Here is a 25,013-nt window from a genome sequence, read left to right as displayed (position 1 = left end):
TTAATCAAGTTTTTTATTTTTTATATTTATTATTTTGAAATATCGATTATATCCTTTATTAAAATTACATATAGAATATTAATTTTTATTAGATGAACTCGATTAAACTCGAATAGATTGGACTGATCTTGATTAGACTCAATTAAATTTAGTCAAATTTCTCTTCACTTGAACCCTCTATTTTCTCGCTACTTAAAGGTTTCCCCCAATTTGGATGCAAAATGGTTTCTGTCTTGCTTTCCGCAGAAATCCTACTATGTACTTCCAAAAAAGCCCTTGCGTCACCGTTGGTTTCTGTACCGAAACATGTATTTTGGGTGATGACACCGTATAGGTCCTCAATTGGCACAAAAATTTTAGTTAAGAGACTTAATTCATACGATAAAATATTGAGAGACCAAATCGGCTTTAGTAAAATAGTTTGAGGACTAAATTGGCAATTTTCCCTAATTTTGTTAGATGAACTTGATTAAACTTGAATAGATTCGATTGATCTTGATTAGACTCAATTAAATTTAATTAAATTCGAACTCAAATTCAAACTCAAATAAAATAAACTGAAATCATACTCGAATTTGAACTCGACTTTTAAAAAAGCTTGACGAGTTCGATATTGAGCTCAAATTCAATTATTTTACCTCAAGTCACACTGCACACGGTCCACTCGACTCGAATGCACCCTTAGATTTAACTAATTCTGAACTCTCAACCGTTCATGATGCAAAGATTCGCTAAGGGATAATGACACACATCAACAATCAAATAGGAGGCAAAAGGCAACCAGTCAAAGGCTTATAGCAACAAGTCCTCGATAATACGCATCATCTGCGGCATGCCCTATTTTGCAAGCGGAACAAGCAATCAAGCATTTCTATCCAGCTAATTAATGCTCTGGCCATGATAAAGAAAATGGGAAAATCACTAAGCAAAACACCAATACAAAAACGAGAGTCCCAATCCAATCACAAGTGTCACGAGGCTGCCTTGATTTGTACCATCGAAAAATGGTAATTCTATCCATTCTCTTCCAGAAGCTTGATTATTGATTGTTGTTGATATTTCAAAATTTCTCAGAAATCGTACAGGAACTTTTGGAAGAGTGGCATGTGATCGGCATCTAAGCACACAGCTAACGATAAAGTCCTGTCTTTGCCTGGACTTGGCAATACATATACCGTACCCTCATAAAGAATGATTGCCGGCCCTATATGAATAGGTCTGCCCCAGCCAAAGTCTGCATCATGAAACGGAAGCCTTGTCCAACTATTGATATTCAAGTTAGGACTAGCAAAATGCCGAGGCCCTCTAACCAAAGCAGACAAATCAGGTTGAATTTCAAGATAATCCAGGGCTGATCTTAAGTAATTATTATCCATTCTTGCTAAGGCATTGTGGATTCTTTTTGCAGAATTGGTCAAGGGCTCTGATTGAAGATCATTGGATTCAGCAATTGGAGTTGCAGTGAAGACCACATTACCTAGATAGCCAGGAGGCAGGGGAGGAATCAGCCTAGACCGGCCATCAGTGGCAACGTACAGCTTGGTGGATTGATCATTGGTGAGGCCACGTGCTTTGCATGCGGTACGCCATATATGTGCTGCTAAGATCTCATAAGTGCTGCCCTCATTGTTGGCCTTAGCTTTAAGCTGGCTAAGTTGTTCAGGTGTGATTTTTAGTACAGCTGTGGTACTTGCCCTGGGGCCTGTTTTGAGTTCTTGAATTCTTGAATCTGACTTTAGTTGAGGGGGCGGATAATATTCGACATGTTCGAATACAGGCACGGGAGGGTCCCTAGCACGGATAAGTGTCCGGTCAATGAACGGAGGGATAGCAATGGTGAGGCCACGAGCTATGTCTGACCATGTATTGATGAAGTGCAGAGATGAAACGCCATCTGATAAATTGTGCTGCACCCCAGCTCCAAGAGCTGCTCCTCCACACTTGAAACGAGTTACCTATCAAATCAAACCCTAATATGTTACGAACAAACGCTATGTTACCAAAACAAAACAAAAAAAAAAACATTTCAAATCTATGATTCCCGTTGAAGCACATGGATTCTAAGGGACTAGAGAAAGAGAAACTCATTGCATTGCATCGTTTTAGCGATGAAACTGAAAAATCTAATAAATGTCTAAACACTACTAACTTCGAGTCTAATTTGAACAGGTATAAAATTTAGCTCCTAACTCTCCTATCAACTTTTTCTGAGTGGGGACTATTTCAGTTCTCCAGTTGCAAAAACGATTAAACGATAGTGGTGAACACCAACCATATTTCCCTCTTGAACCATATGGTTGAAACTGGTTCAGCACAAAGTTATGCCGCCAAAAGCTAACAACACTAGAATACCAATCTGTCGCTATTCTGATCTTTTGCCTGTCATAAAGTATTGGATCCTTTACTTGCTCCTGATGTTCAAGTAGCTGATGCATAGGCTTACATTTCTCAATCCCTATTCATCCTTTACATGGTAGCCAAACTAAAACACCATCCACAAAAGTACTAGGAAAACAAACCATTTGTACCAAACTAAAAGTGTCGGACAATATCAATTAATTTTCTTGTCTTGTAAAACATGTTACTTCTCACTACCTTGTTATATAAAATAATTTCCTTCTACGTTATTGAATTCTGACCGTGTTTTTTTTTTTTAACTATAATAAAATTTAGATGAATTTGATTTCGATTACTATCACGGACCAAGTATGCTCTCGGGATCATAGGTCGCTTACAAACTTTTTTACGAATCACCCATTATCGTAATTCACACATTGCTAACAAATTTCGAACACGTGACATTTTACGAGAAAGTGACACATCCTTGTGAATCGAGTGAACTTGTGTGGCCCTTTTTTCTAGATTTATGGCCTTTGGATCTATTTATTCCACGATTATTCTCTACCCGTACCGAACTCCGTACTAGGACCCCTCCAGAATTCTTTTTTTTGTGGACGAAACGAGAGCAAATCGTCTAGACTGTTATATTGTACCTCATTCATGTCAGTGCCTCGCGTGACTTTAAACAATTCATTCATAGCCACCGGTAAAAGGGTAGTAAATGTTGGTCTGTCTAACTGTAAACTAGTAACTACCCGTCTACCGTATTGAATTTTTCAGACTTGGATTTAAATTTCAAACCGGAAGTACTTAATGTGGGCTATATACACTTATTTTACATCAATTATGATTTTTTTTTCTTTTTGTGGGGGTGCCCTAACTGCTCTTTGTATCACAAATTGAACACACAAACACTAAAACTTGCAGAAAATTAAAATAAAATATAGGATGTAGCATAGTTAATTAATTTTACGTTTTCCCAATGGTAGAGAACATGTGCTATTACAAGATCTTCCGTGTAACAAAAGGTTTTCTAAGAAGAGATTATTCTGCAAAATCCAAATTCTTTTCAGGAAAAAATGAACATTGTTAGAGACAAACGAGAAAAGGTAAGTACGTATTTTTTTGGGATAACAAAGTATAAAGGAGGACTTGAGGGTGTTTGAAAAGCCAGTTTTCATTAAAAAATTTCTATATTTTTCGTGAATATATTTTTCAATCGCGTTTTTATCCCGTGTATATCAAATCAAATCAAATCAAATCGCTACAGTACGCTTTGCAATTCAAACCACCAGGAAAAAGTAAAGTACTGCACATTTGAATATAATCTTTGCCCCATATAATACGGATCACAATTGACCTTTGTTTCGTCACGAATTTCCAACTAAACACAGGATGAGACATTATTATTATTTTCTAAGACATCCCATCTAACATAAACATTATTATTACTCATCTGTGGATGACTCAATCCAAAATGAACAGTCCTAAGAATAAAAAAAAAATCCACTCTTTTCCGGTCCGTGAACGAAACGCACCTTACAGGTTTCATATATTGTTAATTTAACACATTGAACAAAGTATCACATGAAGAATACAAACTCAAACTAAAGAGTACAATCAAATGCAAAATTTGTAAGTTCTAAGAATTTGATGAAATAAAAAATGAAATCAATGGCTAGATAAGGGGAGAAAAGTCAAGGGAGAAAACATGCCCCAATCAAATTTCGCTACGCCTCTCCACAACCAAAAGCAGCCCCTTAGTTTCTCTAGACTTTCCAGTAAGTTTTATGAGGTCCAGACTGATTGGATTAGAGACAAGTATTTTCAGACAACGTATCGATTTGGTTATTGTTCATTATTCATTTCATTGTGGAAAAATATATTCAAGCCTTTGACAGTCAAACATATAGTAATAATTAGAAAAACCTTCAACAAGCACCGCCTCAGATGGAAAGGACTAAAGTAGCAAAAATAGTAGTAGTAGTAGTAAAATTTGTTGTTCAAAAGAGGACTAAAAGGTTACCTGGAAAATAACGAGGGGGTAAGAAGAAATGTCACCAGAACAATCGACGGTCGGAATGAGCCTCCTGAGCTCCAAACTTGGTGCAAAATCACCAAAATCATCGACACTTGAGTCTGATTCAGCCTCGACAAACAGTACACCTTCGCCGTTACAGTCGATCTCAATCCTTCCTTCTTCATCTCTTGCTAATCTCCCAGCCATGGGGTAGAAAGAGACAAGAACATTGCTCAATGCTTCTCTGAGCACACGGGTATCAAAGAAATTAGCAGAACCATTAGGCTTGTAAAAGTAGACGGTCAAGATATGAATTCTTGCTACCAAAAGATCCAAATTCGAGTTCCATAGCCTCTTTGTAGGCGTTGGTTGGGCTGGACGAACCATTGCTGTTTCCTTCACGGTTATCTTCATTTTCTCGCTTCCCACGCTGGTCAAACAAGATGAAATAACCTGAGATTCAGCAGAAAATATTAACAGTTTTGTTGATTGACGAAAGGGATTTGTCAGAAACGAGCTGGGATGGAGAAGAAAGGTGTGCAGACAAACAAATGGTCTAAATAAATAGAAGTACAAGGGCAGATGAGATAGATGAATTAGAGGTCAATTGAAGATTTATATGTGTTAGAGTTACGGATTTTTTCGTCCTGACGTTTCAGAAGCAAATTGGAAAATGGCTATGTGCAATTTTGCTTAGCTGTAAGTTTCCGTACCTTTGTCCTTTGTGGAATATGATGAGGAAGAGTGGCTATTGAAAGATGACCACAAAAGTGTCTTGTGAAAATTGGGTGGAGGGATGCTTCTCTGCTTTCCTCCAGGCAACGAGTGTAATTGCCGCTGGTTGTACATATTTATAGTACAGCTACGTTGAATTTTCTCTCTCTTCCTTTTTATTTTATTCTTTTTTTTTTTGTTTATTAGATGAATAAAAGGGTCAAATTCGAGCCATTAAATAAAATGGTTAGCCTAATAATCAGATTTCGAATGAAATTGCATTGTCTAATTTGAGCCATTAATATTTAAGAGTGGGTCTCGTTCAAATGCAATTGAACTAAGTTAAGACGTCAATAATTATATGATATCTTGTTTACTCTTACTTTTATTGGGCTTGAATGTGTGCATAATTAATTAAGGAAAAGTTGAATTGTAACACGCAAGTACTTTAGTTGACATGAAAAACATACATATTATTAATGTAGAGGTTATATTCACATGATACTATCAACTAGTACAAGTATTTTTCTTCTAAACACACATTCAATAATTATATGATGCTCCTTGTTTGATTGAAAATGTCAGGTACTCTTCCTTTTTTCTCTATCACTTGTTTGGATTGCGGTTTTTTGCATAAAATTTTTTATATTTTTTATGAACACATTTCTGAATCACCTTTTTACCTTATATACATCGAATCGCTATAGTATATTTTCTACAAAAACTTCTAAAAATAACAATTCAAACATGATAGAATACCAAATGTCCTACATTTTCTTTCAGTCTTGGCACTTTTTTCTTTTTTTTTTTGTCGACACAGGGGTGTCCGGGTCAATCCTTACGGGGCCCGACTGATCCCCTGCGGCCCGGGTCCGGTGCCCCAACCCGACCCGAACACGATAAGTGCGTGGAGGAATCCAGCAGAGCAGAGACTCGAACTTAAGATCTCAAGGGTCACCGGTGAGAGGCGCTATCGTTGGACCGTTCACACGGGGCTTCAGTCTTGGCACTTACTTTGTCGTGTCTTTGCTCTTCAATTTTCACAAGTGTTCTTCAATCCTGTCTTTGCTATTCAAGAGTTCTACTTCACTTTCACTTGGCCACTTCTAGTCTTGGCACGAAAATGTGTTGGCACGAAAATGTGTTGGCACTTACTTGTCGTGTCTTGGCACTCTTGAGTAATGCAGAGGATTGCATTAACGTAGAGAAAGATTTGAAAAACATGTACAATTGAACATGTGTTGCAGAAATGAACCTGGCTACTACTGTACTACATTGTTGTGGTGTGAAAAACATGGGCACTTTCACAGTGATAATTTCTCATCCAGCTATGTGAACTGTTTTCCATTTCTTCTTGCCAGCGAAATGACAAGGAAACACATTTATTGTTGGCTGGCCGAAATGATAATATTGGTATGACTTCCTGCCAATTCGAATTTGAACCTCCCTTAAAATATCCGACTGCCGCACAGGGCTTGTCTAACATTTCACATAACTGAATGAGAAATTATCACTTGTGAAGGTGCCCATGTTTTTCACACCACAACAATGTAGTAGCCAGGTCCACTTTTTCCTGGCTTTTTGCTAGCGAAATGACAAGGAAAACACATTGGCAAGAAGATTGCCCGTTTGACAAGTGAGTTTTTTGGATGTTTGTTTAAAATTTTACTGTAATTTACTGTAGAAATTGTAAAAAAAATTTTTGAAGCGTGTAAATTTTTTGATATTTTAAAGTGTATAGTTTAAAAATTTTGAGAAGTTTTTTGATATTACTATAAATAAAGTTGTTAAAAAACTTGTAGCAAATAAATTTAGCCAAAAACTTGATTACCAAACAAGGTCGATATTTTCCCCTTTGGTTGCATTTTTTCCTTCTGACAAAAGAAACAAGTTACTTCTCTTCATTCTAACTGAATAAAGTTTTCCAATGGCTACATTGACAATTACAGGAAAGAATATATCCGTGGATGTCACATGGTACCTGTCCCGGCAAAAGCAAAAAGCCATTTTTATGATTTCATACCCTAAGTTTTTATATATATTCTTTGTTGACTTGAAACACAAAGTAGTTATTTCATTCTTTATTGGGTTAATTCCACTTTGTCCACTCAAATTTTGGACTATTACCCACTTAAGACCCTAAACTTCAAAATGGGACACTTAAGTCCTTAAACTTATAAATACCTCCAACTTAAGTCCCTAAACTTATAAAATGAGACACTTAAATCCCTAAACCCTTATAAAATGGGACACTTCGACCACCAACGGCATTCAGGATTTATTAACAATTTTCCTTAAGTGGGAGATATTTATAAGTTTAGGGACTCAAGTGTCCCATTTTGAAATTTAGGGACTCAAGTGTCCCATTTTGAAGTTTAGGGACTGAAGTGGGTAATCGTCCAAAATTTGGGGGGACAAAGTGGTATTAACCCTTCTTTATTGGCTTGAAACACAAAGTATTTATTTCAATTTAATGGGTCACCTTTCACATTCAATAAATTAGTTTAAGGAAATGCTATTTGCAGTCCAACCCATGAGGTTTCAATTGATGCTACTTTGCCCATAGGGTTTCATTATGTTAACTAGATTTACCCGTGCATGGTGCCTTGTGATTATGCACAATCAATCTTCTCTTCTGGCCCAATTCATTAAGAAAATCATTCGTGGAGACATTTAAAAGATGGATAATGCCACATCCTCAAATAAAGGTGAAAAAAAAGATATGTATTGGTTATTTAAAATGTTGAATTGAATTGACTTTGGAACATTTATGGGTTCCAAGTGCGTCTCGATTTGAAAATTATTCCAAAAATTCATTTTGTTATTTACTATAATCTTTTCTGTAACGTGATATGTATGAAATAAAAAAATTTACAGAAAAAATAAAAAATAATTAGAAATTGAGTTTTAATTTGGATAATGACTTCGTATCATATTCTCTAGTAATACGTTCATTTGATATCAATAAAGAATTTTAAGATGGTTACTAGCATAAATAAATATGGAAAGGGGATTTATCTTGCTAACCCGTGGGCTGCTGGGTCCTTTACTAGCTGTTTAAACGGTGGAAGCTGCATTTGTAGAAATTCATATTCACAAGAATGCAAAATCAGGTTTAAACTTTAAACCTGTTCGAGCTTCAAAGCAGCCAACCACATAGCTTTTGTTATGGTGTTGCATTGCCAACCACGGGGCCACAGGATATACTCGTAAATTCAGATGCAATAGATATTATTGTTGCTTTTTGAAACTTTTATGATCGGAACATATCATATATCATCTCATAATTCATTTGGCCAAAAGGAGAAGAAAAAGCAGGCATGAATTTTCGCTGTTGGGATAAAGCCATTCGTTGTAAATTCAAATATCGAGCACTGTGTGATCAAGCATTCTGTGTCATTGCGCTACAACTGTAGATACCAATCATACCAGCCAATGATTCAGACACCATGAAAGTGTTGCCTAACAAAAAAGGAAAAGGAACCACAAAGTAGCATACTGCTGTAACATGAATTAGGTCACTAAAATGGATCAAACAAGGAGGCATGAGAAGCACTAGAAGGTTTTTTCTTTTCCACGAAATTTCTTTATCCTTATGAAAATTGATAAACGCAACAAAGTAGCATTACTTGATAAACTCATTCGGCACTTAAATTTAAGGGATAATTTCAGAAACCTCCTCTGAAATTTTTATAATTTCACTTGGCTCTCTTAAAGTTTCAAAAATTATACATACCTTCCTTACCCATTTAAAATAACAATATTAACTTTAATATTTTAATGAAACTCTCTTGTTGCCATGTTTATACTGAGGATGAATTTTATAATTTTTTTCGTTTTGCCTTCTTATTCATTTCTCTAATATTTCATTAGAAGTATAGAAGAATTATCAATATTGTCGCTAATATCTATCTAGATCAAACGTTAAACTAGTAATTTTTTTTATGACTTTTCATATCATCCAATTTTTTTGTAGCTCCTTTTTTGTATCAAAATCAGCAATAATTAAAAACAAATGGCCCAAAATCACTACCAAACTATGGTAGTTCCATCACTAAACTAGTCCATAAACTTTTATTAAAAAAAATAGTCCATGAACTTAAAAAACACAAGGTAACACTTTTTTCTCTATCTCAAAAGAATCTATATTCCCAATAAAGCACTATAAAAAATAGCTTATCATAACAAAAGATTTATTGTTATAGTTGGTTATTAAATAATAAATATTGGTATGAAAAACTTGAATCTCCTTTTTTATTTTTATAATTGCGTCAAATTATTTACAATTGTTTAGAAGAATGAATTGAACTTTATAAGATAAGGGTATTTTACGGTATTCATTAAATTTTTGACCTTATTTGAAGGTTTGATTATCAAAGTGTCAAATCAAGGGAGGTAAGTGTAATTTTAAAAATTTCAAAAGAACTAAGTGAAATAGTCAGAAACCTCAGGGGAGGTTTCTAAAATTATTGTTAGATTCAGATCTATTCAGATGCGTTTGATAATTAAAACTAAAATATATTAATTAAGTGAGGCAGAATTTTTTATACAAAACTTGCTTTAATAAATAAATGATGAACTATCCACTAATCACTTAATGCGACATGCATTCAAATGTATCAAATTTTAACGTGATATACACTCAAATATATCAAATTTAGTACTTACAATTCAATAAATTAATGGATTTAAATTTTAAATTTATTAAATGCACCCTAGGTCACTTTATGAAAAGGATCCCACTCATTTTTCCCCCTTTTTCTTCACTCTTTTGAAGTCATAATTTGTCATCATTTTTTTTCCATAAAGATATCTCACAATATACTCTCGCGTTGTTATTTAGCAATAGCATTATGGTAATTGACAGTTACTCGAGGTCGTACCCAATCATTACACTCCAGCGTACACATCATACTAAATCAAATTATTTTTCTTCCTTCATAGTTTGGTCCGATTGATGGTTGTGTAGAAACCATGCACTAAGGATGAATAATTGTACAAGGCAAAAGAAAAGGATGAATAATTGTATTATCCTACAACTAGCATTAACTATTCAAGGATTAAGGGCGGATTAGTTTGAAGTTGTAAATAATGCTTGATTGTGAAATTAATTTAGTGCAGTCATCAAAATCTTTCATCGAATGATGGAGGAATATGTGGCCTATGTAATATACAAATAACACTGCTGTATAAAACGGCACTTGAACTTAATTAATAATTCATAACAAGGATTAATTATGTTTTAATCGCCAAACTGTTACCCAAAAATGATGAAAATGGATGACAAGGACTAGGAGTTATCTATGTAGCACTTCATACCCAAAAGATAACTTCTTTCTTGACTAAAATAAGCTTAAGTACAGAAGATTAGTGCAAAAATAGGTGTTAGATGGTGAATCTGTGAATGGCTTATTGGGCAAAATAAACTTTACCACTCTATGATATAGCTATTTTTTACATAACTCCCTTATAGTTTTAAAAACTATATATAATCCATCATAGTTTGGATTTAAGTGTCAAAATGACGAAAATGATCATTCGTAATAGAACATATAAAAATATAAAAATTACTATTGTTTAAAAACTAAAATAGTTGAAGTAACTAAAATATATAAGCATAACATGCATATAACCCAATATGATTTTATATTTTTTATCATATAACCCCCTTGTGGTTTAGTGATTTACCATATGGCCACCTTATGATTTTTAAAATATATACATAACTCCCCGTAATTAATAAATAATTTTCAACTTTATACAGGGGTATTTTTGATATTTTAGTTGATTCCGTTATAGATTGTAAATTCCGTCACTTTAGCAATTTAATCCAAATCACGAGAGCCTATGTATAGTTTTTGAAACCACAGGGAATTATGTAAAAAATTACTAAATCACAGAGGGCTAAAGAGTAATTTGCCCTTATTTTTAATCTATCACCTGTTCCTACTGTTTACATTGATTGCATTCTTTCTTGCTAATTACTAACATACTAAGACAGCAAACGGGAAGTTTTAATTAATAGCAAGGATGCGGCCATAATTACATTTTAGTGATTTGACAGTTACAAAGAAACAAAAAATAAATGTTTGAAAATGACTGATAGGGAGTTGTGCCGACACTCCAATTGCAGTTTATCACTCCTGGACTAAAAAAAGTTTAGGCGACGACGAAGGCACATTTAAATTAAGTATAGTTGATGTTAGTGAAAGGGAAGTTTTATTCTGCTGAAGAAATAATTAGAAATCTGCTAGTTGACCTGACCATTTCAACTAAAAACTAGGGCTTTGTTTGGATCTCCTGTTTTTGGAGTGTTTTTTAAAAATTAATTTTTCAAATACAATAAAAGTTACAACAAAGTACTCTAAAAGATAATCTAAAAATTAATTTAAATTTTTTTAAAATTTTACCAAATATCTCATAATAAAGTGCCAATAAAAAATATTTCAAAATATTTTTTAAAAATATTTCAAAATATACTCTAAAAACTCTGTTACAGCAAAGTTTTTCAAAAACACCCCAAAAAATAACTAATCCAAACGGAGCGTTGCCGACGATCAGTAAGCTAAAACTATGTCCCCTTCATCGTTACTCCGTGTGTTTTGGACAGTTGCATTTCTCATACGTCTTTGGCCACCTATTCAGAAATTAACCCAAAAGATTTGACACATTTATTGCTATTTGAGAATTCAAGATAACCGACCAGAAGTGTAAATTTTACGAAATTAAGGGACTAGACTAAACTTTTCGGTAAATATTGCAACTTAAGGAGACAAATACATGTTAAAATGAAACATGAGGGACTAAAACATGCAAAACCAGAGCAACAATAATTGTTTTGGTAAAACGTCGAGAAAAATAGAGGAAAAATTGTATTGTTGATAATTAATTAGAAGTTAGACATTTGCAGAGAAAAAGAGAGGGGAAACGTGCACGGCCAACCTTGAACCTTTGTTTTACGTCAATAAATTACTCCATAAGAAGTTGTCTTTTTCTCCATTACGTTTCTCCACTGGGGGAGGGTTTGTATATTTTTCCAACTGTTGGGTCAAGTCTGCTTTTCCTGATTTTTGACGTTCAATATGCTTGCTAGTCACGCCAGAAGGCACAACTTTTGGAAAAAAGAAAAAACGTTATTTGATTGACAGTCAACTTTGGAAAAAAACCATTTCTTTGATTGAAGGTTCAGGCCCCCAAATAGTAAAAGACTTCTTTGGACACGATATTGCATCATCAGTCATGTTAAAGGTGATGAATATTCCAAGGACAGAATAATAAGCCTGCAATTACTAATTAGGTGGGTGAAGGGATATGCTTGTATAATTCCTTGGGTTTTTTTTTGGGATAATTTCAGAAACCTCCCTTGAGGTTTCATGAAATATCACCTAGCTTTCCTAAACTTTTCAAAATCTCACTTAGCACCCTTGAAGTGAAAGTAGGGCCATATACTAATATTAAAGGTGATGAATTGTCAATAATACCCTCATATTTAAATTTCTAAACTTGTTTTTCTTTCTCTAAATTTTCTATTTTTCTTTAACAATGTCTATACAAACATAGATACATACATATATACATAATTGAATTGCAAATGTCAATGAAATATAGGATTTAATCAATGAAACATTCAATGCATTTGGAGAAGAATAGCTGCAGGTTCTTTTTTATTTTTTTTCCTGTTTTGGTGTTTCACAACTTTATTTATTTATTCCTATTCATATAGAGCACAAGAGAAATAAAGTAATTGAAACTCCAAATAGTTTTTCAAATTCTTACTTTTTCTATAATAAAATTTTCATATTTCACACTCATAAAAAAAGTCGGTCTATTTTGAATAAATTTTTTGTATGATATTGAAGTTGAATTTCATCTATTACTAAGTTTTTTTTGCTCAAATGTATGATTTTACATGCTAATTACCTTCAACATTATGAAGGGTTCTATTTGTAGAAATGGTTTAAAAAATAGTATTTGCTTTTACTATCTCTTCCTACTGTAGAAGTGACTATTGGTTGTAACATAAAATCTTACCAATTTTCATTTCCTCACTTTTAAGATGGTTCCAATCTAGTATTTTTTTCCTTGGTTTGTAAAATGTTCATTTTTTATAGCCTAAGGGTATTAAAGGCACTAAAATAATCTCTCTCCTCAAACATGAATTTTTTAATATTACTTTTGGTTAGAAGGGCTTTCAATGTTACTAAAATGTCAATTCGAGGGGTGCTAAGTGAGATTTTGAAAACCTAAAGGGAGCTAGGTGATATTTCATAAAACCTCAGGGGAGGTTTATGAAATTATCCCCCTTTTTTTGGATTTTATTTCATGATTGATTTGTGAAGGTTGTAATTGTGGCACACAATATGAAATTGTTCCACACTATAGAGATGCGATGTTTATATTTTCCACGATAATTATTGCTAGTTCGACTGTCAACATTGCAGTCTATAGGTCAAAACGTGAGCGGAAATTCCTCTGCCAAAAAGTTTGAACAGACAAATATCTGCAAATTGCGAGGAAACGTGTAAGAACAAAACAGCCAAAGGGTTCTGGAACCTATTGTTAACTGGTCGAGACTAAAACAAGCATTAACTGGAACCTATTGAATAATGTTTTTGCTTATTTCAGCAAATATACCGTATGGTCTTTTGCTGTTGTGGTTTGAACTTGTGAGATATTTGTTCTAGAAGGAATCAGTCTAATCATTAACTAGATATCACCCAACATTGAAAGGACATGGGGCAGGAAGGGTTCCTAGCAGTTGACTGCCATGATTTGGTCAAAAATTTTTGTGCGACTCTGATCACATCTTGTAACTCGATTTTCACGTCGTATGTAGAATCCACAAAAATTTGTTTTAAAATTATTTCGTGTATAAAGAAAATTATATCTTGTGCAATCAAAGTTACGCACAATGAAAAATATACACAACCGACAGAAACGGTTGCACCTGCAACCGTTTGTGCCCCTTGTCCACACTCAAACGAGGTTCAGCTGCAAAGAAAAATTCGAGACTTTTGGGTATGGAAACGGCACATCTATCTTAATTGAGGAGAGTTTGCTCCAAATTATAGATCAAGAATTGAGATTTTTTTGTTCTTTTTTTTGGGTATAGAAAGGGTACGATCCCAATCAATTGTCTACTTTTTTTTTTTCGATATTTAAAAGTAAGTTTGATTTTCACTCAAATCGTCATGAATCAGAACATATTCTTGGTGCCATATTTTGCTTATAAAATATTTATATATTAACGACGAACAAGGTTCTCATATTAATTGTCTACTGCTGAACACAAATATCATCCGGCAAGCTACTAAACTACATCAATTCAACTCAACTTGTGCCAGTGCCCTTAAGGAAAGGAACAAAAAAAAAAATTGAGAGTTGAAAAGAAGTTTTTGTGCTCAAAATTCCTACGTAATAAAATAGGTATGTGTAATTACAACACCACTTTGAAATGTCAGTTTGAGCAAAGGTCACGCGACTGTTTTTCCAACTTCTTGTCTTTCAAGGTTTGTGGGCAGTGAGAATTATATGCAAAAAAGCAATAGTTTGAGCATATTCTCAATAATAAATTTTACATTTTAACTTGACTATTATCAAGCAAAGTGATGTCACTTTTACCTTAACAATCCAAAGTCTTTGTTTGGATTGCCGGTTTCCATCGAAAAATTACGTCGTTTTCCGTGATCACATTTCCCTATTACCTTTTTTCCTCACATACATCAAATCGCTACAGTAATTTTTCCATGAAAAATCACGGAAAATGCAATCCAAACACAACCTTAGGAGCCTAGGTTATGATTTGCTCCGTTTAAAAAAATTTTAAAAATGTTTCTTTATAAATCTAAATTTTTGACGGGGGAACAAAAGTTCCATCATTTGGTACCCTTAAAATTCATCTGAATTATTATTTTTAGAAGTTTTTATAAAATATATATATTACACCGATTTAATATATATAAGATAAAAATATATTTATAAAAAATGTAAAAATTTTCACGCGGAAGAAGTTTTCGGTTCCCGGATGTGACAGAGCAATAAATGCAAATCCCATCATTTGGCACCTAATACCCATTCCGTGAGAACGGAATCGGCACCTAACCCTTGTCATTGTGCATCTTGGATGTTCACGGGCAGCTGACTCTAACGATGGCTGCTCCTGAAGCATTTCGTGCGTGCACAATATTTTAGTGGGGGAAACAATCAAAACGAGTTTGGAAAAAAAAAAAAAAAAACAATCAAAACGAGGATCGTGGAATAGTTAGCAGCCACTAGGTGTTTTAATTTTAAAAGCTAGATTCAACTTTGCATGTGTCACCCTAGCGACTTTTATATAATATATAGAAAATGATACTACTGAACTTGCGAAAGACCTTGCGCCACCGAGCACATCTAGTGAGAAGATGATTGGACGAAAGGCTAGAAATTATTTTCCAGTTCGGGGTTAGGTTGTGTTTGGATTATATTTTTTTAGATTTTTTTGTAGAAAAATTATTGTAGCGATTTGATATATGTGAGATAAAAAAGTGATTAAAAAATTATTGTCCAAACAAGGCTGGCTATACATTTCGCCAGACAAATTTTTTTTTTTTGGGGTCTTTAATGGGGCTAAATTTGAGCAGTACCTTCCAAGTCTAATTCTAGACAAATTCTGAGGTTGTAGCCTTGTAGACCATGTTAATGTGATTTTCTGCTTTGTTTTCCTGCTTGATCTGTGGTTTCAATTTGGACAGTCATACAAGGAATGAAATGTATCCTTCTTTTGTTGCTAAAGTTCAATGTTGTGTATAAGTTGGCGAACTTTGTATTTTCTAACAAGCAAAGGTTGAGATTCAAAAAACGGAAAGGGGAGGGAAGAAATGATATTTGAATTCAGAACCTTTAGAGTTTGTTTGGATAAGAGTTTATTTGGATGATTTATTTGAGATATTTACTGTAGCACTTTTTTGTGATGTGATGTATGTGAGATAAAAAGGTGATTAGGATTTGTGAGGCAAAATTTTTTTTTCCAAATTCTCTTTGTCCAAACAAACTCAGAACTGAATTCTCAATTTTAACCGCTAGAGAAAGATAATTCACTTGAAACTCAATAATGACACCAAATTAACTTGTCAAGATCTGTAAAAAGTTGTTTCCTAAAAGAAGACCAAGTCTTGTAGTCCATATTTATGAACTGTGGATTGGATTGTAGAATATAAACTATTGAAAAGGAATTGAAATTGATTAAAGAACGTACCTCTTAAAACCCATTGGAATTTGCTCTGATGATATAAACGATCAATGATATAGATAATTTGAAAGCAACTAAAAACAGTAAATATACAATTGCACAAGCGAATGTTGGTTAGGTTAACATGTACATCTCGCAATCAAGTTGATTTGCATATTAGGTAATAGATAAAAAAAAAAAAAATTTGATGCTAGTACAATCATGAAGCATTCAACACCAAAAACATCATATAAGATTTTCATATAAAAAATGATACTAGTACAATCATATAAAATTTCCAACCGCACAATTCACATGCCTTTCTACCCTTTTCACCACAAAATTTCAATCCCTCAGAATTGGCTGGCTTTTGTCTTTGTCCCCTCTACACTTCTTACAGAATAGTTGAAGGATGTGACATTAATGTCAATGTCAAAGAAAAGTCCAAAAAAGCACAGATGTTCATATTTCAAGCCGATGGCAATGTGTACGAACCACAGACGGGAAGACAATAATTGTTGTACTTCTAGACTCACTATGCTTCAAACAAAAAATATATATATTTTTTTCTAGATTTTTTGCTTTCAATTTGGCTGGTGCTTTTATCTTTTTGGTGACGTTTTCTGAGAAAGGCAAAAAAGGACAAACTCCATTACATATTAATAAATAGATTGGCACGTAGTAGAATATTTGGTTGAAAGAATTGAGAGTTTTGCCTTGTTATTTGGGGAGGTACATAAATAATAGAGTGGTAATATTCTCTGCAAACTTAAAAAGAGCTGCCAATATAATTGTTTTGATGTGCATATTGATAAATTTGAGTTGGCTATTAAGCTTTGAACATTTGCTCAGCATGGCATGTGTTCTTGCCTGTCCTTGTTTTAAAAGAGGGAGAAAACGTTAAGAAACTAGTACAACATTAATATTGTCCCCATTAAATTGTCTCCCATCATATTTTACCTTTCTTCAGAGATTTATCCCATCTGCTATGCAGCCATAATTGACCTGTGTAAATTTCGCTGTCGGTACGAGAACTATGTTGGTAAACGATATGTAAAAATCTCTACAAGCACCTATGATTCTGAATGCATATCCTGTTTCGTGGCGATGATCTGAGTTGTGTATCCATCCAAAATTTTTCTTACCAAAATAGAAAGGAAACCTACTCAACTAGGCATCAAAGTACATCGAAATTAAGAAAATCCAAATCCAAACAGAAAACAAATTTCTATTACCAGAAAAGCTGCTCAATTTGTGATGGTCCAGACAACCGTAGCCATGCCTCTAGAGCGATCGCTTTGCAAGTAGGGTATGGCTGTACCCGTGACTAAATATGTACATACGTATACCTTGCATGGATCACAGAATATATACTCTATGAACAATCATGCCATGGTCCCCTATTTTTTAATATCTTCATTGATTCAATTCCCCACAATCACGTGCTTGTTTCCGACTTCCCGTTCATGACCGAATAGGCATCTTATGATTGCATTCCAGGAAAAGCATATAATGATATGCCCGTTTGATAATAAGTAAATTTTTTGGGTGTTTATCTAAACCTTTACTGTAATTTATTGTAAAAATTTTTAAAGTGTATTTTTTTTTAATATTTTGAAGTGTATAATTTAAAAATTTTGAAATTACTGTAACTAAAATTTTTAAAAAACTTGTAGCAGACAAACTTGACGACCAAAAACTTATCTACCAAACAAGGCCGATATTGGTGCAAACTTTTACTCCAACTGTATACACGTATCCATCAAGTTCAGAAATGATGAATTCAACCCATCAAGAATACATTTAACAAGGGTCTAAATTGTTTAAGATGAATCGGTATAATTCTTTGTCAACTTTTTCAACCTTGTAGTTTGAGAGTAAGACACCATCCAGTTACTAAAGGATATTTTACGTATTTTATCATTGACTGAGATGCTCGGCACAAATGGCTGATCAGCAATTGAAAGGACATCCAATTTTTACTTCCAGAACAAATTTTTGGAATGGGTAGCATAAACGTGCTTCGACTTTTGCGGCGGTTTCATTGGACTAAAAACTTTTGATCCCAATCTTAGCCAGATGTCCTATAAGATTTGGCCCCGCCCCATACTCGCAAATGATGGTTGCATGTTGAGACAGTCACTAGTAAACCAGCAATAATTATAAGAGGACAGCGACCCACAAATCAGGGGATCTTCCTGCCTAGGTCAACTAGAAAATTGAAATCACTAGTTGGTTTGGTTTCTCGACTATGTTAATCAGTTTAGTTTTAGACTTGATAATTAGCATGACATCTTCAAGAAGAGCTGTAAACATATTATCATAGATTCTGAGATTTTTTTTTTTTTTTTAAATAAAGGTACATTTAGGAGGGTAAATAGCATCATTGTGCAAAGGTTGTTTATATTTAGTGGCACACGACAAGCATATCAAGAATCTACTATTAAAATTTTAAAATTATCACGTAGTCCTTGAATTAAGTACTTTTGCAGAATAAAAGAGTTTGTTTGGATTACCCAATTATCTCAAATAATATTTTGCTTGCACCATAAACATATTTTTCAATTCATCTTTTTATACATTTTATCTCACATACATCACATCATAAAAAATATTACAGTAATTATTCCAAATAATACTCACCGGAAAAAAAAATCAAAACCACTACCTGAGGGATGGCTGCTAGAGCTCAGACACCGAATAAATTGATTAGGACAGGTGTAAAGCCACTTGAGAAAAGGTTGAAATTTAATGCTGCTGAGTCTTGGGGAAAAGAGGGAAGGCGAAAGTTGAAGCACTAGGGCGGGATGATATACAGATATAGGGGAGTATTGGCTGTCTTATCAAAGGGGTTTAGCAAAATGTTACTATTGATTTAGAGCATGCTGAAATTTTGGCAATAATCGCGGCTTAACAGTAGGCTTCTGATGTATAGGCATTGAGGTGTTTGACTTGGAACCACTAAGTTGCTATTGCATTCAACATCAACAAGTAGCATCGCAGAACTGTACACGTGTGTAGAATAAATAGGGAACAGGAAATGCTGCTGCACATGCTCTTGATCATTTTCTGCTTAGATTGATGACTGGACTTGTTTGGTGACATAATTTCCCCCACTTTCTTTTTGGTGTTGTTTGAAACAACTTGTTTCCATAAACGTGGTTCCTCGTGTTTAGGGCTGCAAATGAGTCAAGTTTTGTTCTAATTGAATTGGGTCTCGATTAAATTTCACCAAATTCGATCTCGACGAACTTTCAATGTAAAAATCAAGTTCGAGTTCGAGTTCGATCTCAAATTTGAGCCTAATCAACCTCGAACTTGAACCCACTCGAGTTTAAAAAATAAAAAATAATTATTTTATTTTAAAAAAATAAATAAAATAGTCATTTTTCTTAATAAATAATAAAAATATTAAGAATCTATAAGTAATTTTATTATTAAAATAAAAAATAATACACACGCATACATACACGTATATATATATATATATATTCGAATCGACTTGCGAATTAACGAGTTGAATTTCTTTGTACTCAACTCGAGTTTGATAGCTCGAATTAGTTGGCTCAAATTCGATTCGAATTCGATGTTGACCAAATTCAAATCAAGATTTGACCGAATTGACTTTCGAGCGATTCAATTTGTTTGCAGCCTGTTCACGTTTCTTATGCAAAACTTCTTTTTCGGTGCATGTTTCCATGCAAATCTTCTAATCCTCATAAGGTTTGCCCTTTTTTTTTTATAAAAAAAATCTGCTTTCATATTTCTTAAATGCCCAGGTGAAGTAATCCCAATCTTAGCCAGATCATATGTCTCTAATATTGAAGTAATCACACTATAGGTGTTGATTCGTCCTGACAGACGGCTATATGATAGAATTCTCGAAAAGCTCGTGTATGCAAAACACGACTTCTGGGAAATTCTACACTTTACAATCTATTGCAGGTAAAAAATATTGAACTACGCTTTGTTGATAAGTTTTAACATAGAATATGGAGTCATAAATAGTTTGTCTCTTTGCGTTTTTTTTTTTTTCCTTTTAATCCCTCAAGTCTTAAACACATGAAATGCATATCCTTGGTGTTTTCTGTGAAGCATTTGAATTCCATGCCTGGATGGGGGTTGAAAAATTAACAATAAAAAGGCGTTTTTCAGTCGAGCTCGAGCTTGATATGTGACAGAGACATATTATGATGCAAAATAATTGTTTCTTCTTCCCACAATCTTATAATGGAAAACTAGAAGTTGTGTGAAACATTTAATCAAGCATATGGATGATCTCATAATAATCACAACAAACATAAAGTAAGCAATAGCTACTGAAGGAATCAGGCATAAGAAACGGGTTGGATCTGAAGAGATGACGGACGGGCTCATAGCCATGTCCAGTAAGTAAAGAACGGGCGGCTTTGCCTTTTGTGGGTTTCAAAACTAAGCGTAGAAGGCCGTTGCCCTGTTTTGGGCCTCTAAAGGCATTGGTCATATGTACATGAATACTCAAATATCTGCTTCAAATATACTGTTTCCAAATTAGTGTTTGTTTCCTATGTCTCTTCTTTATCTAGCTGCCATTTCGCCTCTAATTTTTTCGATAACCCAAACTCAAGCAAACCGTCACAGTTTTGCACGACAAAAATGTCCTAACAACTTTTCTACGCCTACCGAATTCATCAAAAAAAATTTTTAGAAAAATTAGAAAGTTGTACCACATCTTGTGGAACTTGGTGATGTTATGTTCATGCACGTCATTTGAAAAATCTATTTCCATCTATTCAACTTTTAAATTTAATTTATGAAATAAATTTGGTTGTAAACCAGCAGGGGCTTCATTATTATTATTATTATTTTGTCCATTCAGCTCCAACTTGGGCATAATATACCAGTAAGACTCGGGCTATTTCTCTGTTGAAAACGAACGAATTACAAGAGAAACCCGAACACTTTATGGCGGTCATTGTCTGGGATATAATCATAGCGTTTAGATATATTTAATGCCTTTCTCAGCTTCCTTGACTGATGATTATACCGCAAGTATGAAGTCATTTGTGCCAAAAAGGGAAAAAAAAATCCTTGCAATACTTTTAGATTAGGCATGATCTGCTTCTGCCTGAAATAAATGTTTTCAGTAAGATTCCACAAAAATTTAATATGGTCCCAGCAAAGACCTTTTCTTTTTTTTGCCCCCCTATCTAAGCTATATACTTTCTAAAAAACAGCTCAGTATGTCATTTTCTTTAATTCAAAAAAAGGGGAGAAAAAACTTGTGCAACAATTCCACTTCAATGAATTAATTGACATATATGGAAATGGCAAATAAAGCACAAATCACTCGCTAGCAATTCAATCCACTGAAATGATATGTGCAAAGGAATTCTGTAATTTACAAACAAGTTCCAACGAGCACACAGGCAGAGAGTTTTCTAGGATGATGAACCTTCCATGGATTGTAAAGAGGAAACGTTTCACCTTTTAAGTATAGCTGCACGAATATCCTTAGTTCTATAAATAACAATTGCAATGGTAGTAGCTAGTACTAACTAAACCAAGAAGAAGAAGATGCATGAAATGGAGAAAACCAGCAGAGCATTCAACTGGGACGAAGATGCTTGCTTCCTATTCGCAGATGATGATCTTGTTCTGGAACCAGCACCGACCGGTGGTCTTACAGAACGCCCTCTTCTTTTGCTTTGAACTTGTATTAACTTCCGGTTTGCAAAGAATGAGACTTTGCTAGTTTCATATGCTGCAAGATGATTCCCTTGTTGGACTTCCAGAGAAGATGTACTTGACACAGCTCCATCAAGGCTAACGGATGAGATTGGAGAGCAAAGGGATAATATGAGTGCTGACAGGAAGAGTGAAAAAGATGCAAGGCATTTCATGATTTGAGTCATTTTTGGTGAGCCCAGAAGAACTTTTGCTGCAGATATTCTTTTCAATGAAATACACGAAGTGGTGGGGTGGACTAATGTTACTGTCGGCTTAATATAGATAGGGATGGCGTGAGACAGCGGCTTCCCTTTTGCCTTGTTGGTGTCCGGTCAATTAGCTTTCTGTATAGAAATGTAAACGATTGAAATTGCAAAATGAAATGGTAATTTCGTCTATTCCACGAAACAATTTGGAAGGAGTCATGTGCTTCTTTAATATGAATTTGATCAATTATAAATTTGATGGCAAAAGCAACCCTTTTAGTGTCCTTGATTCTTCTGTTGGTTTTGTACCTTTTTCTCATATCAATTGTGAAAAGGACAAGGTGTTAGGTTGTAAATATAAGGAAAAGTTTACCCCTTCAACTAATTTTTGGGTGAGAGAGTCCAATCATATGTAGACCGTTTGTATCCCATCAAGAACTTTTGGATCCAATGTTGATCTAATCAAACCTAGGGACCAATGTATTGAGGGGCATTGTTGGATTTATCTATGAGTGAGGGACATTGTTTAGGTTATCCCATTTCAGCTGTTGGATATTGTGGAAGAGACAAAGAGTGTTAGATAAATGTGAGAGAATCTAATGATACCCAACATATAAAAATGTAAAATTTGAGTAATCCAGTGACAAATGGCTTTTATCTTTTGCTGCGGTTCTTAATACAAAATTGGAGAAATTTTGAGTAATTCAGTGACAAGAAGGCTTTTTTTTTTTTTTGGCTGCTGTTCTTAGTACAAAATTGGAGAAAATTTCAAGCTTTTTAGCAAATGCAGAGCCTGTATAATTGTGCAAACGGGGCAAGAGTACTAGGGCAAGAACAACAATCAAGAAATCGATCAGATGGACCAAAGCCAGGACGCAATTTGATAAAAGATGACCGCTTCTCAATTATTTGGGCTAATTCCTTAAAATATTGTTGAAAAAAATTGCACAATTGTTGTAGCTCTGAGAGTACAAGTTTACTTCTTTTAAAAAAAAAAAAAAAATTATTGTGCTGAGTCAGCACAACAACAGTTTAGACTTATATTTAAAAAAGGGTTTTGCCTGTCGTGCTAAGTCAGCATAGTAGGCAATAATCAGAAAATAGTCCTGTCAAAGTCACAATTATGCTATTTTTTTCTCAACAATATTTTAAGGAATTAACCAACATTTTGACCAATGGCACGAATAAGATACTACTTAAGAGTTGCTTTTAACTTTCGGTTCGGTCGCCAAAAAAAGCTACATGGTCGGTTATCAAATGAAAGAGCATTGATTCTTTAAGGGCGGAGATTGGAAAACAGACAAGGCATTGAATATTTACAAAGATGGTTGTACCAATTCGTGCTGAGTCAGGAAATTTTGCTATTGGATAGATTCTCTGTTTAACACACACAGGTGAGAGTTGTCAATTGATGAAGACCCTCTAACATAAATTATCCTGGCCAAAGTTGCAGCTTCTTTTGTGCTGGCTGATCGGCTCAGCCGGTCTTTGCAAAAAAAGATGTACGACGAAAGAATATGCATTAGGGACCATGGCAGTTGTGGGATCAGTTGCTGGGGACATGGATAAGTTAAAAATTTAACATGCGCACGTCAGACAAGTAAAATATAGTTGAGAACCTAAAATTCTCTGTCTATAGTATATTCTTTCTTGAGTTTCTTTATTAATGGATTTCTTCATAATTTCTTTTATTGATTCAATAAAAAAAAAATGGTGGAGTTTAACATAAAAATATAAAAGAAGTATAATAGTAGTAGAAGAAATGGGAAAGGCAAATGGAGACATCGATATTCAGAATCTGCAAGTAGCCCTATTGGGCAAAGTCATATCATATCTACAATAAACAAGTTGAAATGATGAAATCATGGCTCACTACAAGTTAACAATGAGTCAATGCACCGTCGACCTGATCACCTGTCTGCCTAAGAATTGGACACAAACTTGGACTAGTTGTCAATCATGTCACTTAAGAGTAGGGATGGCAATGGGGGCGGGTGCCCGCGGGGGCTCTCGGGGCGGGGCGTTGGGGCGGGGGCGGGGGGGAATTATTTCCCCCCGCTTAGAAACGGGGCAGGGGGCGGGGGAGTATACCCCCGCCCCATCCCCTGCCCCGCTACCCGCAAAACAAAATATATATATATATATATATATATATATATAATTATATATAAGCCAAGCAAAGCAGTAGTTGAGCAGAAAAGAATTGATTACCCACAACCTTATCAATCTGCTTGGTATATGATACATAGCTACTTGTGCCTAATACACTATGATCTTTTGTTACAGGATTGTACGATCATTACCGCATTGTAAATGTTCTAGGTGGGTTCTAGGTTCTTTTACTACAGTCCAGTAATCTTAAATTGCATCATCCTTTCAAAATTAGTGAGTTAAAGCAGGACCAAAACCACATACTTGCAAAGCATATTCATCAATTGATTCGCCTCTGATTGGCTTCTCACTCGAGGGCCAGCCTCATATTTCCAGGAACTTTGGAGTTTGCTATGAGCTCTTAAAGCAGCTTCAAAACTAGGAATTCGCACTGGATACTATCATGAAAATATTTGATCAAAGTCACAAATTTGATTCTTGGACAAAATGTTGTTAGCTTCAACACGAACTCTGGGATGCAAAATCCTATGAGCAGAACTACCATTTCCGATTGGAAAAGCTCCTTGACCCAAAATTCTCAATTTATTCATGTGTTTGGGGTAATGATCATGAAGATTTGGGAATCTACGTTATTCTCAATATAAAATTTTATTAACCCCGCGGGGGCACCCGCGGGGGAAGCGGGGCAAGGCGGGGCGGGGCG

The 25,013-nt window shown here is 34.5% G+C and overlaps 1 protein-coding gene across 2 annotated transcripts; it reads right to left on the bottom strand.

Annotated features, from left to right (window-relative positions):
- Nucleotides 1–613: 613 nt before the first annotated feature.
- LOC113774513 (shikimate O-hydroxycinnamoyltransferase-like) lies at nucleotides 614–5,161 on the bottom strand. 2 transcript variants are annotated; one of them, XM_027319043.1, is made up of 3 exons: nucleotides 5,074–5,161; nucleotides 4,367–4,813; nucleotides 614–1,955 (listed from the first exon to the last, which is right to left on the bottom strand). In XM_027319043.1, the coding sequence occupies exons 2-3, from the start codon at nucleotides 4,772–4,774 to the stop codon at nucleotides 1,071–1,073; spliced, it is 1,293 nt and encodes a 430-aa protein (XP_027174844.1). In that variant the 5' UTR covers nucleotides 4,775–4,813; nucleotides 5,074–5,161; the 3' UTR covers nucleotides 614–1,070. The 2 variants fall into 2 exon arrangements, with proteins under 2 accessions (XP_027174844.1, XP_027174845.1); XM_027319044.1 differs by having other exon boundaries at nucleotides 4,367–4,790.
- Nucleotides 5,162–25,013: the final 19,852 nt, after the last annotated feature.

This window comes from Coffea eugenioides, chromosome 6 (assembly GCF_003713205.1).
Source record: "Coffea eugenioides isolate CCC68of chromosome 6, Ceug_1.0, whole genome shotgun sequence".
NCBI classification, from domain to species: Eukaryota; Viridiplantae; Streptophyta; class Magnoliopsida; order Gentianales; family Rubiaceae; genus Coffea; species Coffea eugenioides.
The sequence above is the reverse complement of the archived record's forward strand: the minus strand, read 5'-3'. Positions and strand labels throughout refer to the sequence as shown.

Bases quoted from the DNA above. Each gene is read 5' to 3' on its own strand.
- LOC113774513 (XM_027319043.1), bottom strand. From the start codon at position 4,774: ATGAAGATAACCGTGAAGGAAACAGCAATGGTTCGTCCAGCCCAACCA. The intron at 1,956-4,366 runs GTAACCTTTTAG...TTGATTTGATAG, and splicing joins ACCCCCTCGTTATTTTCCAG to GTAACTCGTTTCAAGTGTGG.